This window comes from Oncorhynchus tshawytscha, linkage group LG34 (assembly GCF_018296145.1).
Source record: "Oncorhynchus tshawytscha isolate Ot180627B linkage group LG34, Otsh_v2.0, whole genome shotgun sequence".
Lineage (NCBI taxonomy): Eukaryota > Metazoa > Chordata > Actinopteri > Salmoniformes > Salmonidae > Oncorhynchus > Oncorhynchus tshawytscha.
Genome location: NC_056462.1, coordinates 1,097,055 through 1,112,399, shown reverse-complemented (window position 1 = coordinate 1,112,399; position 15,345 = coordinate 1,097,055). Strand labels below are relative to the sequence as shown.

Here is a 15,345-nt window from a genome sequence, read left to right as displayed (position 1 = left end):
TATTTGGAAGAAAACCTTGTATCTCCACAATGGGAACTTTTCAGGAAATGGACAGCACAAGAATGTAGGTGAAAGATTGATGAGTTATATCCTCCCCACTAGTCACATGAACTCTATCTAGAGTTGGATAAGATTCATGGCCACGTACAAACTGAAGCCCTGTTTTTTCCTGGTGCTCACATGTGGTTGTCGTCATTAGATCAAGAGGATCCAATCACCATAATCTGATCAAAATTTGTCACGCCTACAATTGGCATTGAAATGTGTCTTTTATCAGTCACTGTGTCCGCATTGTGACCAGATTTTGTGGGTACAGGGTCATCTTTTGGTTACACTTAAAAAATGGTTCTATAAGCAATTTAATCCATAATCTAATAAATAACCGTTCATAAACTACATTTAAACCACTTTATAAATGTGTTTTTTCAATCAAGTATTCTTTAAAAATACCAATCGCCTAATCTGTTACCAACTGTTACCTAATCATGTATATTTATTCAACAGCACAATGTGCTGTATATATATTATTTATTTATTTAACATTATGCATAGTTTATATTGCCTCTTTAGTTTGTATTGTATGTAATGTCTATGCTAGGTAAAGCTCTGCCTTATCTCAGTTCACTGGTCACGATAACAACACCTACCCGTAGCACCCGTTCCAGCAGGTGTATCTCACTGATCACCCCCAAAGCTAACACCTCATTTGGCCGCCTTTCCTTCCAGTTCTCTACTGCCAGTGACTGGAACGAATTGCAAAAATCGCTGAAGTTGGAGACTTTTATTTCCCTCACCAACTTTAAACATCAGCTATCTGAGCAGCTAACCGATCGCTGCAGCTGTACATAGTAATAATATAGCTGTAATTAGCCCACCCAATCTACCTACCTCATCCCCATACTGTTTTTATTTTATTTACTTTTCTGCTCTTTTTCACACCAGTATCTCTACTTGCACATCATCATCTGCTCATTTATCACTCCAGTGTTAATCTGCTAAATTGTAATTATTCGCTCCTATGGCCTATTTATTGCCTACCTCCTCATGCCTTTTGCACACACTGTTACGGCTTCTATGAAGGGTGGGTGGAGGAGTCAAGTGCAGAGAGCAGGTTAGTTCTGTACGTGGATCTTTATTCCAATGACAGCGAAAAACGGACATGCAAAACACATGTCACACTGCTTTGCTTTGTCTTGACCAGGTCGCAGTTGTAAATGAGAACTTGTTCTCAACTAGCCTACCTGGTTAAATAAAATAAAACATGTGCTCTGTCATCCTGCCTGTAGATCAAATGTCCCTATTAGTCCATTAACTAAATATGATTAAATATAGGATGACTCTATATAACTAAAATACTTTCTCAATGGGTCTCCTTGTTGTGTGTAAAATTTGGTGTTAGTTATCATCAAGGTCACAATAAAGAATTTCCCTATACTGCTCACTCCTAAAAATTGGACCCATACATAATTCATTACCATTCCAATTGTTTCACACCATATTTTGTGTTGTATAATGACATCCATTGTATTATCCATTGTTATATTATATAGACAACAATTGACAACAAAGGACAGAATCCCGCACCCTTAAAATGGAGTTAGCAGGAGAAGCTGCACCTCCTCTCCCATCGATGGAGGAGCGAGTACTCCATCATACGGCCATTCTCCACCAGATCGGGGCAGCAATGGACCAGATGATGGAGATGATAGACCGATGGGAGAGGAGTGGCCTCCCTACCTCACCCCCAGCTCCGCTTCCGCCAGCACCACCACCCCTCCTCCGGCTCCGGATCCGGTGCCCTGCATCTGGTCCTCCCCAGGGAGTACGATGGAACGGCGGCTGGGTGCCAGGGGTTCCTACTACAGCTGGAGCTGTACCTGGCTACCGTTCGTCCGACTCCCTCGGGGGAGGAGAGTGTGAGCGTCCTCGTCTCCTGTCTGATGGGTCGAGCCCTGGAGTGGGCCAACGCAGTGTGGAATTGCCCAGACTTGGCGAGGGATCACTACCCCGAGTTCACTCGCTGGTTCCGGGCCGTGTTCGACCACCCACCAGAGGGCCGAGCGGTGGGTGAACGGCGACAGGCGACAAGGAGAACCTGCGACAGGTGACGAGGAGCGCGCAGGACTTTGCGCTAGAGTTCCGGACCTTGGCCGCCGGGGCGGGTTGGAACGACAGGGCCTTGATGGAGCACTATCGCTGTAGCCACCGGGAGGACGTCCGCAGGGAGCTAGCTTGTCGGGACACCACCCTCTCCCTCGACAAACTGATTGACATGTCCATCCGACTGGACAATTTGCTGGCTGCCCGCGGGCGTCCAGAACAGGCCCTGTTGATTCCACCTCCACGCCCTCCCGCTCTCAATCTCCATGGAGTTAAGGGGGGCCACATCGAGGGGGACCGGAGGAGGAGGCTCCTCCTGCACCAGATGTAATCGGAGAGGACACACTGCCAATCGGTGCTGGAGGAGCTCGTCTGGGAGTCGGGATGGCAGGCAGAGCACTCCTCGTTCACCCCAGGTGAGTCAGCCGCAGACTCACCCAGAGCTCCCTGTTGGCCGTATGTTCTTACTAATTTCCTTTTCTGGATTTTCTCCCTCTCTACAGCATAAGGTGCTAGTCGATTCAGGCGCAGCTGGAAACTTTATGGATCGTGGGCTTGCGTTAAGGCTAGGGGGTCCCCGGGTGTCGTTAGACCAACCTTTCCCCGTGCACTCCTTACATAGCCGACCATTAGGGTCAGGAGTGGTCAGGGATGCCACGGTGCCACTGGACATGGTAATGCAGGGAAGTCATAAGGAGCGGATTAGTCTCTTCCTTATTGATTCACCTGCGTTTCCAGTGGTGCTGGGTATTCCCTGGCTGGCTAATCACAATCCGGAGATTTCATGGAGACAGAGGGCTCTCCGAGGGTGGTCAGAGGAGTGTTCAGGCAGGTGCATAGGAGTTTCCATCGGTGCGACGACGGTGGAGAGTCCAGACCAGGTTTCCACTGTGCGCATTCCCTCTGAATATAACGATTTGGCTATTGCCTTCTGTAAGAAGAGGGCGACCCAATTACCACCTCATCGACGAGGGGATTGTGCGATAAACCTCCTGGTAAACGCTGCACTTCCCAGGAGTCACATGTACCCGTTGTCCCAGGAGGAGACAGTGGCTATGGAGACATACGTCACTGAATCTCTGGGACAGGGGTACATTCGGCCATCCACCTCACCCGTCTCCTCAAGCTTCTTTTTTGTGAAGAAGAAGGAGGGAGGTCTGCGTCCGTACATTGATTATAGAGGTCTAAATTCCATCACAGTGGGGTTTAGTTACCCTCTACCTCTCATCACCACGGCGGTGGAATCATTTCATGGGGCGCGTTTCTTCACAAAACTGGACCTTAGGAGTGTGTATAATCTGGTGCGTATCCGGGAGGGAGATGAGTGGAAGACCGCGTTTAGTACCACATCTGGCCATTATGAGTACCTCGTCCTGCCGTATGGGTTGAAGAATGCTCCAGCCATTTTCCAATCTTTCGTAGACAAGATTCTCAGAGACCTGCACGGGCAGGGGGTGTTGGTGTATATCGATGACATACTGATGTATTCTGCCACACGCGCCGTGCGTGTTTCTCTGGTGCGTAAGGTACTTGGGCGACTGCTGGAGCATGACCTGTACGTCAAGGCTGTGAAATGTGTGTTCTCCAAACAAGACGTTTCCTTCCTGGGTTATCGCATTTCCACCTCTGGGGTGGTGAAAGAGTGTGACCGTTTTACAGCCGTGCATAATTGGCTGACTCCGACCACGGTAAAGGAGGTGCAGCGGTTTTTAGGGTTTGCCAATTACTACCGGAGGTTTATCCAGGGTTTTGGTCAGGTGGCTACTCCCATTACCTCACTGCTGAAGGGAGGGCCGGCGCGCTTGCACTGGTCAGCAGAGGCGGGCAGAGCTTTCAGTCACCTGAAGGAGCTGTTCACCAACGCTCCCGTGCTGGCTCATCCGGACCCCTCTTTGGCATTCATAGTGGAGGTGGACGCGTCCGAGGCTGGCGTGGGAGCCGTGCTATCACAGCGCTCGGGCACGCCACCAAAGCTCCACCCCTGCGATTTTCTTTTCGAAGACGCTCGGTCCGGCGGAGCGGAACTATGACGTGGGGGACCGGGAGTTGTTAGCTGTAGTCAAGGCTCTGAAGGTGTGGAGGCATTGGCTTGAGGGGGCCAAGCACCCTTTCCTCATCTGGATTTACCATCGTAATCTCAAGAATATCCAGGCAGTGAGGAGATGTGAATCTGTGAATCTGCCTCAGGCCAGGTGGGCCATGTTCTTTACCCGTTTTCGTTTTACGATTTCATATCGGCCAGGCTCCCAAAATACGAAGGCCGACGTGATGTCCCGCCTCTATTACACCGAGGAGCGGCCCATCGAGCCGACTCCCATCCTCCCAGCTTCATGTCTGATGGCACTGTTGGTATGGGATGTGGACGAGGAGATCGAGTGGGCGTTACGGTTCAGTACGTGCCGCTTGGTGTCCGTGATAAGTTGATTCAATGGGCCCATACACTACCCTCTTTGGGTCATCCTGGGATCGAGAGGACAATGCAGAGTCTTAGGGGAAGATACTGGTGGCCCACGTTGGTAAAGGACGTGTGGTTTTATGTCTCCTCCTGCTCAGTGTGCGCTCAGAGCAATGTTCCTCGACACCTGCCTAGAGGGAAGTTACAGCCCCTCCCCGTTCCACAACGGCCGTGGTCGCACTTGTCGGTGGACTTTCTCACCGACCTTCCCCCGTCTCAGGGAAACACCACGATCTTAGTCGTTGTGGATCATGCCGTCTCATCCCATTGCCCGGTCTCCCTACGGCCCTACAGATTGTGGAGGCTCTGTTTACCCATGTCTTCCGGCACTACGGGGTGTCTGAGGATATCGTTTCTGATCGGGGTCCCCAGTTCACGTCCAGAGTTTGGATGGCTTTCATGGAACGGCTGGGGGTCTCGGTCAGCCTGACCTCGGGTTTCCACCCCGAGAGTAATGGGCAGGTGGAGAGAGTAAACCAGGATGTGGGTAGGTTTCTGTGGTCGTATTGCCGGGACCGGCCTGTTGAGTGGGTGAGGTACGTTCCATGGGCGGAGCTAGCCCAGAACTCCCTCTGCAACTCCTCTACTAACATGTGTCTGTTCAAGTGCGTGTTGGGCTACCAGCCGGTCCTGGCTCCATGGCATCAGAGCCAGACTGAGGCTCCTGTGGTGGAGGAATGGGTGCAGCGCTCGAAGGACACCTGGAGAGCTGTCCAGGAATCATTAAAACAGGCTAGTGGACGGCAGAAAAGAAGTGCTGACCAGCACCGCAATGAGGCCCCCGTGTTCGCACCGGGGGACCGGGTCTGGCTCTCGACCCTCCACCTGCCCCTCCACCTGCCCTGCCGGAAGCTAGGGCCACAGTGTGTGGGGCCATTTAAAGTCCTGAGGAGGATAAACAAGGTGTGTTATAGGTTACAGCTTCCTACTTACTATCGTATTAACCCCTCGTTTCATGTGTCTCTCCTCAGGCCGGGGGTGGTTGGTCCCCTGCAGGAAGGTGAGGTGCCGGAGGTCCCTCTGCCCCCTCTGGACATCGAGGGGTCCCTGGCGTACACAGTACGTGCTTTTCTGGACTCGAGACGCCGGGTGAGGGGCCTACAGTACCTCATGGACTGGGAGGGGTACTGTCCGGAGGAGAGGTGCTGGGTACCGGTGGGGGACATTTTGGACCCCTCACTACTGAGGGGCTTCCATCGCCTCCACCCGGACCGCCCAGGATCGCTGCGGGAGATGCGCGTCAGGGGGGGGTTACTGTCACGACTCCCACCGAAGGTGGCTCTCCTGCCTGTTCGGGCGGTGCTCGTCGTCGCCGGTCTACTAGCCGCCACCGATCCCTTTTTCCTTTTCTGTTCGTTTGGTCTTATTAGTTGCACCTGTTCCTTATTGTGTTTCTTGATTTTTGTCTGTTAGTTTGTGAGTGTTCGATGGTATTTTATTTTTCCAGACATTTTGGGTCCTGCGTATGGACCGGTCAGTTGATGCACCTTGTGGTTTTATCGTGACCGTTTTTTCCGGTAATAAAATATACATTTATTCGAACCCTCTGCTCTCTGTGCCTGACTCCAAACCCACTGTTCTTAAAGGACTCTGACACATGTCATACACTCAATCCTGTTGAAACAGATAACCTCATTGGGGTCATAATATTCATGCACCGATAACCACAATTTAGCTACCTCCGATAAGTGGTTATCATACTGAAATATAACCCACAGACATTGACCTCAATGAAAATCATTTTTAGACTTTGTCCCCCCCAGAGTGGACCAATGTGAAATGTGGCCCTCTGGCACATGTCTTATATGGGACAATAAAGATTTTAAAAAACATTCACCATGAACTTCTTGCCTTTTGATCTCTGGACGTCAAATTATTTTCCACACCAGTTCTTTGTGGCAGACTGAGTGCACCATAAGAAGTGCATCTTCTATTCTCCTATAGGACAGTAAAGATGTCAGGATAAGGACAGTTATGTGTTAGGGACTGGTTCACATCGGTGGCCTTGGATCTTAACCATTGCCTCTCTCTTGCCTAGCTTTATTTTATTTTTAATTTTTTATTGAACCTGTATTTAACTAGGCAAGTCAGTTAAGAACAAATTCTTATTTACAATGACGGCCTACCCCGGCCAAACCCGGGTGACCCTGGGCCAATTGTGCACCGCACTATGGGACACCCAATCACGGCCGGATATAATCATCTGCATCTCTGATAAAGTTTGGTTCTATAAAAGACTTTAATCTTAATCTTCCCACTACTTGACCTAAAAATGACAACCATTGTAGATGTCAGTTAATATTGCACAGGGATAGTGTAAGCCCTAACAGATAACGTATTGTGACATCTTTAATGTCTTATAGGAGAATAGCAGATTATATTTTCTGTTAAGATTCCCTCAATTTAGGTGGTCTGCCACAGAAAAAGCCAATGGAGAAATAATCTGACGTGTAGGAGAACATTAGCTGTAATGAATGGATTGGCGTTTGTGTGGCACTGGGTTTCTTTGTTTCTACTGTTTATTTCTACAAATCTGTGTAGCTTTCTTTACAATGGAAATATAGGTTAATAGATAGAAAAATTATTCCCTATCTAGCACCATTTCAACGTTTTATGCTACCTACAGTATGTCAGGTTCTTTTTCACTGAAGAGTTGAACCATATTCACCATGGTACACACAGATTTATTCCAGAAGTCACGAAATGAATGAATGAATGAGTACTGTGCAGTGTGCAGACATGACACAACTGCCATCCTAAGAGGTCCTTCTGGACACCATTTTCCATTAGCAAACTTCACATGATCTATACACACACCTCAAAGAAGCTGTCTTTGGAAGATTTCTATTTTAGCTGTGGTAATGTAATCAATCAAAGGAACATTACTCAACAATGTAGATGTGGGAGGTTAATCATTAACAGCATTATACTCAGTAGTAGTGATAGGCATCAATTTGGAAAGGCTATATCGATATCTGTAAAAAAGAAATGATAATGATATCGATATCAGGCATCCAATTGCATTTGAGCCCGGCACATCAAAAAGCTCAGAAGATTGGCCTAGAGTTCACCACGTAGGCTAACCTTTAATGAAATAAGCCATACTAGCAAGAACAGTGTGCTGGTTTTTATTTTCTTTGAAGTTATCACATTATTCCCATGTAAACCTGCAACGAGGCTTTTTTAACAACATTCCTAAAATAATTATACTTCAATTATACTGAATGTTTGTAAAGATGATAAAACTGCACATCTGGTGTAAAACATTTTACTCTTTATTACAGCTACAGGAGATGGTGAATGAAGAAAATACTAAAGCCGCTATTCAATCCAATAGTGTTTTTTCGACAACACGCAATTTAAAGGTAATTTCCGATTTAGCCAACATCTGCAGAATTGACCGTGAGTGTGGTCTCTGCAAACACGGTAGCATTGCCTTTAAAGGGTTAATTGTCAACAAGGCATGAACGGATTGAATCATGGCCTGAGTTACATTATAAAAGTATAATGTCTGACATCCTATTTGGAATTTGGGCCTGCCATCTTGATGTGCATTCTCTAAAGAAGAGAAAGTAAACCTGCTAGGCTAAAGGCAAAGCAATATGACTGAGAGAGCACTCAGGCTCTCTTTGCTTGCTGATGGATAACATCAGATACTCAACTTCAGGGTCATAACCTGTCACACAGCAGCATGGCAAAAATATGTGACCCTTTCAGAAAGGCCCCTCTATGTCTATATGTACGGTGCCTTTGGAAAGTATTCTGACCACTTTACTTTTTCCACATTTTGTTACATTACAGCCATTACAGAAATATCTTATTTACATAAGTATTCAGACCCCTTTGCTATGAGACTCGAAATTGAGCTCTGGCGCATCCTGTTTCCACTGATCATCCTTGAGATGTTTCTACAACTTGATTGGAGTCCACCTGTGGTAATTTCAAGTGATTGGACAGGATTTGGAAAGGGACATACCTGCCTATATAAGTTCCCACAGTTGACAGTGCATGTCAGAGCAAAAACCAAGCCATGAGGTCGAAAGAATTGTCTGTAGAGCTCCGAGACAGGATTGTGTCAAGGCACAGATCTGTAGAAGGGTACCCAAAAATGTCTGCAGCATTGAAGGTCCCCAAGAACACAGTGTCCGCCATCATTCTTAAATGGAAGAAGTTTGAAACCACCAAGACTTTTCCTAGAGCTGGCCGCCCGGCAATTGGGGAAGAAGGGCCTTGGTCAGGGAGGTGACCAAGAACCCAATGGTCACTCTGACAGAGCTCTAGAGTTCCTCTGTGGAGATGGGAGAAACTTTCAGAAGGACAATCATCTCTGCACCCTTTATGGTAGAGTGGCCAGACGGAAGCCACTCCTCAGTAAAAGGCACATGACAGCCCGCTTGGAGTTTGACAAAGGGTACCTAAAGACTCTCAGGCCATGAGAAACAAGATTCTCTGGTCTGATGAAACTCTTTGGCCTAAATTTCAAGAGTCACGTCTGGAGGAAACCTGGCACCATCCCTACGGTGAAGCATGGTGGTGGCAGCATCATACTATGGGGATGTTTTTCAGCAGCAGGGACTGGGAGTCAGGATCAAGGCAAAGATGAACGGAGCAAAGTACAGAGATCCTTGATGAAAACCTGCTCCAGAGCACTCAGGACCTTAGACTGTGGTGAAGGTTTACCTTCCAACAGGACATTGATCCTAAGCACACAGCCAAGACAATGCAGGAGTGGCTCTTGGACAAGTCTCTAAATGTCCTTGAGTGGCCCAGCTAGAGCCCGGACTTGAACCTGATCAAACATACCTGGAGAGACCTGAAAATAGCTGTGAAGCGACGCTCCCCATCCAACCTGACAGAGCTTGAGAGGATCTGCAGAGAAAAATAGGGGGAAAAAAACAAATACAGATGTGCCAAGCTTGTAGCGTCATACCCAAGAAGACTTGAGGCTGTAATCGCTGCCAAAGGTGCTTCAACAAAAGTACCGAATAAAGGGTCTGAATACTTATGTAAATGTACTATTTCTGTTTTTAATTTGCAAACATTTCTAAAAACCCATACCCGCGATAACATCTGCAGAATATGCGAACAATAACATTTTATTTGATTTATTTTATAGGACATGGCAAGTTTTAATTTATTTTGTTGTCTGTTTGATTATGTACCTGAGTTAAAATTTTTATTGATGTGTGTAGATATCTATATGATGTGTACCTCAATACTATGATAGAAAGCCAATCAAATCATTCAGGATCATTAGGGAGGGTGGTTGGTAGGGTAAGACACATGGACTAAACATTTCCCTCCATTTTGGTGTACTCTGATCTGTGTACTCAGCTGATATGTCAGTCAGTATCAACAGTTCTACAACTGGCCACTTGAGGGCGCATTAACCAAGGATGATTTCCTCTGCTTCTTCAAGGTTGACTATTTCAGTTGTAAACAGTGACTTTGTTCAAAATGCATGAACTGTTTTCTAATTCCTCTGCTCACTTGGTACAGTATTGTATAGTAGAATTACCTCTTGCCTCACTTACTCCTTGACAGTCCACTCCATTTCAAATATTTGATACATTTCTCCTATTATTGTCCCAACTATCTAGCCTGGTGGAAGCAGCCCGATCTCTGCTGGTTCCACCAGCCTACGAACAATCCCCATTACATGCTAGCATGGAAATAAGTAACAAAAAACTAACAAATAAATAATACCACAGCTCTGCTCTTTTTATTCAACAAAAATCATCAATGAAACAAACAGTGAATTAATTTATGTAAAAACAATAGTCTTTTCCTTCACAATAGCATGCCACATTGTGAGGCACTTGCACATGAACAAGTTTTTTTGGGTGAGTGCAGTTTAAAATAAATGTCACACTTACAGAACAACATATTGGCTGTGTTAGGGAAGCTAATCTGACAATATAATTTATCAAGCTACCAATTACTTCACACTGGAAGAAGTTAAGCTATACTAAATCTACCCTTAAGAAAAATATAGTTTACTTAACTAAAGTCACTTTGAAAAAGTAGTTCTCTACATCCAAATCATGAAAATTATGAAATGTAAATCTGAAATGTCATAGTCTACAAATTGCAAAAATAGATCAAGTTGGGGTCATATGTTAACAGAATATGTAATTTAGCCTATTAAACACAAAAACGATGTTTCAAGTGAGAATTAGGCAGGTCTGAGGTCGGGGAAAAAAAGGAAATGATTGCCTACGTCACCCATATTTTCTTTTCTTTTTGCAAAAAGAGTAGTGTTTAGTTCCAGTAGTTAGCTACACCACTACATGGCAAAGAAAGTCATTAACTAATGATAACACCACCTAGATTTGAATGTAGTTCAACTACCACCAAGATATTGCATAATTTAGTTAATTTACTAGTTGAACTACATGTAGTTCACTACTACACAACACTGCTTATTGGTGTTAAAATGTATTTGGACAGTTAAGTGAAATATTTAATGTGTTTATTAATACATTGTACCAAAAGTTCAGTATCTCCTACAGAATATGGAATTCACAGTTGAGATTATGATTTGGCCTATACATGTATATTATACCACAAATAAAAATAACAAAGAAAATCAGTGCAGATACAACATTAGTGAATAAATACATAGAATACAGAACACCTTGAGGGTAAAATACTACTTTAAATGCTGGAATGGATAGAGAAAGAAAATACATGACGTTGTATTACAGTACGTGCCAGTACCTACAGTATATCCATACAAATAGGTTCTTCATCTTCATCATACTAACTTCAATTTATAATCTACCTTTGTCACTTGTAACAAACATACATACTACCAATTAGAATTGTTGGTGAAGGAGAGAACAAGGTATATTTCTAGACGTTAAAATTGTCTTCAGATACAGCAGGTTCTTGAAACTGACAAGTGACCCAGTGAGCAAAACTGGTCAGGCATGAGTTATGGTCCAATGTGCAATCAAATAAAATTTTATTTGATTTGATGGTCCAGTTTTATGTTGTGATGGTAAAAATGTTTTTTTTAACTTATCTTTTTAGCGGCCAGAAAAGGACATCTTCTCTTGGTTCTAATTTGGTTATCTGACGTCTCTTCAACCCGTAAAACCAAATTAGAACCCAAAAATTACACTTTTATGCATTTTTCCGGCTGGGGAAAGGGAAATACTTTTGTGATCAAACATCGCTTTCAGTACTTTTGCGAGACAGAAAGTACACATTCATGGGCTCCTTCTTGCCTTTCATGGTGATGGGTCCTCGGTACTCCAAATGAAACTGAGGGTCAGCATTCTCTGCCGACTGCAAACACCTGAAATCAAAGGTATTTCCCAACATTTTCACAGATTTCAACAATATGTTGTTTCCAAAGGCTGCTTCAAAATAAGTTATTTTTTCTCCCTTTAGCCCAACCCCCAAGACACACACAAACAGAAGGGTTGAAGGACAAGGTCAGCAACAGTAATATACCATGCCATGCATGATCTTACAAAGAATGGATGAGCACTTCACAGCAATGTCTCATTCATCTAAATAACGGCATATTTATCCTTACCTGTAAGTATATTCTGAAATGTTGATTTTTCCCTTCTCTCCTGTGGTTTCTGTACGGCTGGTGAGGTTGACAGTATTTCCAAACAGGCAGTAGCGGGGCATCCTTTGACCTATGACCCCAGTTACCACCTCTCCTGTGTGGATCCCAATGGTTATCTATGGAGAGAAGAGGATTGTCAAGAAAACTGTGTCACGGTCGAGTAAGTAACACATATGTACATGCCTCCCCAATGGAGACCAGGGTTTGATCCCCATTTCAAACCAACCTGCCTGTGTCCCAGCACCTGTTTTATGTCTGTCTAATAAAGCATGAAACATACTAAAGGTGGAGCGGGATTAAACTCGGTTTAAAAAAACTTTTCTTTAATCCCTTGATTCCCACAATATTGGCACATGCTGAACAATGTGCATGAACCTATTGACTTCATCAAGCGGTTTGGACATTTCAGTGTCTGATCACCTGCCATGTAATAACCCAGTATATACAGTGGGGCAAAAAAGTATTTAGTCAGCCACCAATTGTGCAAGTTCTCCCACTTAAAAATATGAGAGAGGCCTGTAATTTTCATCATAGGTACACTTCAACTATGACAGACAAAATGAGAAAAAAAATCCAGAAAATCACATTGTAGGATTTTAAATTTATTTATTTGCAAATATGGTGGAAAATAAGTATTTGGTCACCTACAAACAAGCAAGATTTCTGTCTCTCACAGATCTGTAACTTCTTCTTTAAGAGGCTCCTCTGTCCTCCACTCGTTACCTGTATTAATGGCACCTGTATGAACTTGTTATCAGTATAAAAGACACCTGTCCACAACCTCAAACAGTCACACTCCAAACTCCACTATGGCCAAGACCAAAGAGCTGTCAAAGGACACCAGAAACAAAATTGTAGACCTGCACCAGGCTGGGAAGACTGAATCTGCAACAGGTAAGCAGCTTGGTTTGAAGAAATCAACTCTGGGAGCAATTATTAGGAAATGGAAGACATACAAGACCACTGATAATCTCCCTCAATCTGGGGCTCCACGCAAGCTCTCACACCGTGGGGTCAAAATGATCACAAGAACGGTGAACAAAAATCCCAGAACCACATGGGGGTACCTAGTGAATGACCTGCAGAGAGTTGGGACCAAAGTAACAACGCCTACCATCAGCAAGGGCATTGAAGATGAAACGTGTCTGGGTCTTTCAGCATGACAATGATCCCAAATACACCGCCCGGGCAACGAAGGAGTGGCTTCGTAAGAAGCATTTCAAGGTCCTGGAGTGGCCTAGCCAGTCTCCAGATCTCAACCCCATAGAAAATCTTTGGAGGGAGTTGAAAGTCCGTGTTGCTCAGCAACAGCCCCAAAACATCACTGCTCTAGAGGAGATCTGCATGGAGGAATGGGCCAAAATACCAGCAACAGTGTGTGAAAACCTTGTGAAGACTTACAGAAAACGTTTGACCTCTGTCATTGCCAACAAAGGGTATATAACAAAGTATTGAGATACACTTTTGTTATTGACCAAATACTTATTTTCCACCATAATTTGCAAATAAATTCATTAAAAATCCTACAATATGATTTTTTTTTCTCATTTTGTCTGTCATAGTTGAAGTGTACGTATAATGAAAATTACAGGCCTCTCTCGTCTTTTTAAGTGGAAGAACTTGCACAATTGGTGGCTGACTTGCCCCACTGTATCAGATAATTCACACAACATTCCTATCATCATAACTTCCATATAGCTAACCATTTTGGTACCGACTGTCTATAGTAAATGTACTGTTTACATAACACCCACCATGACGTTTACATCTTTGTAACCAAATGTTAAGCCAACGTTAAACAATAGACAGGGTTGATGATTTGTGTTCCACAAAGACATGGATAAACACCAGAGACAAGATAACTAGTCATTGGTCATGGAATGTTTAACAATGTATCTGCTGCAGTGTTGTTGTTTATAACATCTCTGCAATGTGTCTAAATGTGAGCACGGTTGAAACAACTGCGAACATGTTTTTGGAACATGAGTTTGGAGGTGTTACAAGGTCAAGGTTTCTCAGGATCTCTACAGTTCTTTACAGCTCTATGGGACTCAGGGCTGCGTGGGACTCAGGGGCTCACAACCTACGTTTTCAAATACTATCTAGGGGGCCCCCAACACTGTGTGCCCATTAGGTAATCCGGCCCTGTGGGACTGTGCCAATAGAATTAGGAATTGAGTGTACCAGTCAAATTGCCATGGTCTGAGTGTGTTAGTATATTTATATGACTGTGCCAGCCCCTTCCACCCCTTATTGCATGAGGATCCATTTCATTTGACAAATAAGAAGTCTTTACACTGTTTAAATGTGGCACTGGCTCTGTGTGCCTTGTTAAATGAGGTCATGAAAAGAGAGAACATGATAGATGAAGACTGTTATAACGGTTTGTTTTTGGGGAAATTGCTACGGGCGAGCAGTGTTTTGCAGTATGCAGTCATTTTTGGACTCTCAATTTCCTGTTTATAGCAGACATACCTTCAATATCTGGTGCCATGATTGGAACTGTTACACTGGCGTAAATACAGGTAATTTGTTTACATATGCCTACATAATGTAATGATGGTATTTGTCATTTAAAACTATGTGTAACAGATGTGAAACTGCTAGCTAGTTAGCGGTGTTGCGCGCTAAATAGCGTTTCAATCGGTGACGTCACTTGCTCTGAGACCTTGAAGTAGTGGTTCCCCTTGCTCTGGAAGGGCCGCAGCTTTTGTGGAGCGATGGGTAATGATGCTTCATGGGTGACTGTTGTTGATGTGTGCAGAGGGTCCCTGGTTCGCGCCCGGGTATGGGCGAGGGGACGGTCTAAAGTTATACTGTTACATATGTGTAAGGTGAAAGAAAGCACACGTAAAACGAGATTAAATATTTAGACTCTAAATGAAATAACAAATCCATAAACATTCCATTGAATGTAGCAGATCCTCTATTTGGGTCTCTTACTGGTTCAGGACCTTCAGTGCTCGAACAGTGAGAACAGAACACAAGCTTAACACTAAATGTTTGGGATAACGTGGAATGGGGACCTATTTTTTTTTTATACCTTGGGCAGTGAGATGATTGGAGGTTGTTTCTACTGCCAAACTGGGATCCTCTCCACCCCATGCCATGTGTCTGATAAACAATGTTTTGTTAGCCAGATGTGATTTTCCAATGCCAAGTCTCCAAGAGTCACTGATACAATAACAAACTCAATCCGTCAGTT

At 44.5% G+C, this 15,345-nt stretch overlaps 1 protein-coding gene across 1 annotated transcript in view; it reads right to left on the bottom strand.

The window, feature by feature from the left end:
• Positions 1–10,251: 10,251 nt before the first annotated feature.
• gucy1b1 (guanylate cyclase 1 soluble subunit beta 1) overlaps positions 10,252–15,345 on the bottom strand; it is a 33,737-nt gene continuing 28,643 nt past the window's right edge. The window contains exons 12-13 of the mRNA XM_024398384.2: positions 12,102–12,256; positions 10,252–11,858 (exon numbers count right to left, since the gene is read on the bottom strand). Coding sequence (XP_024254152.2) covers positions 11,726–11,858; positions 12,102–12,256 — 288 coding nt within the window. The 3' untranslated portion in view covers positions 10,252–11,725. The remainder of the gene's footprint in view (positions 11,859–12,101; positions 12,257–15,345) is intronic.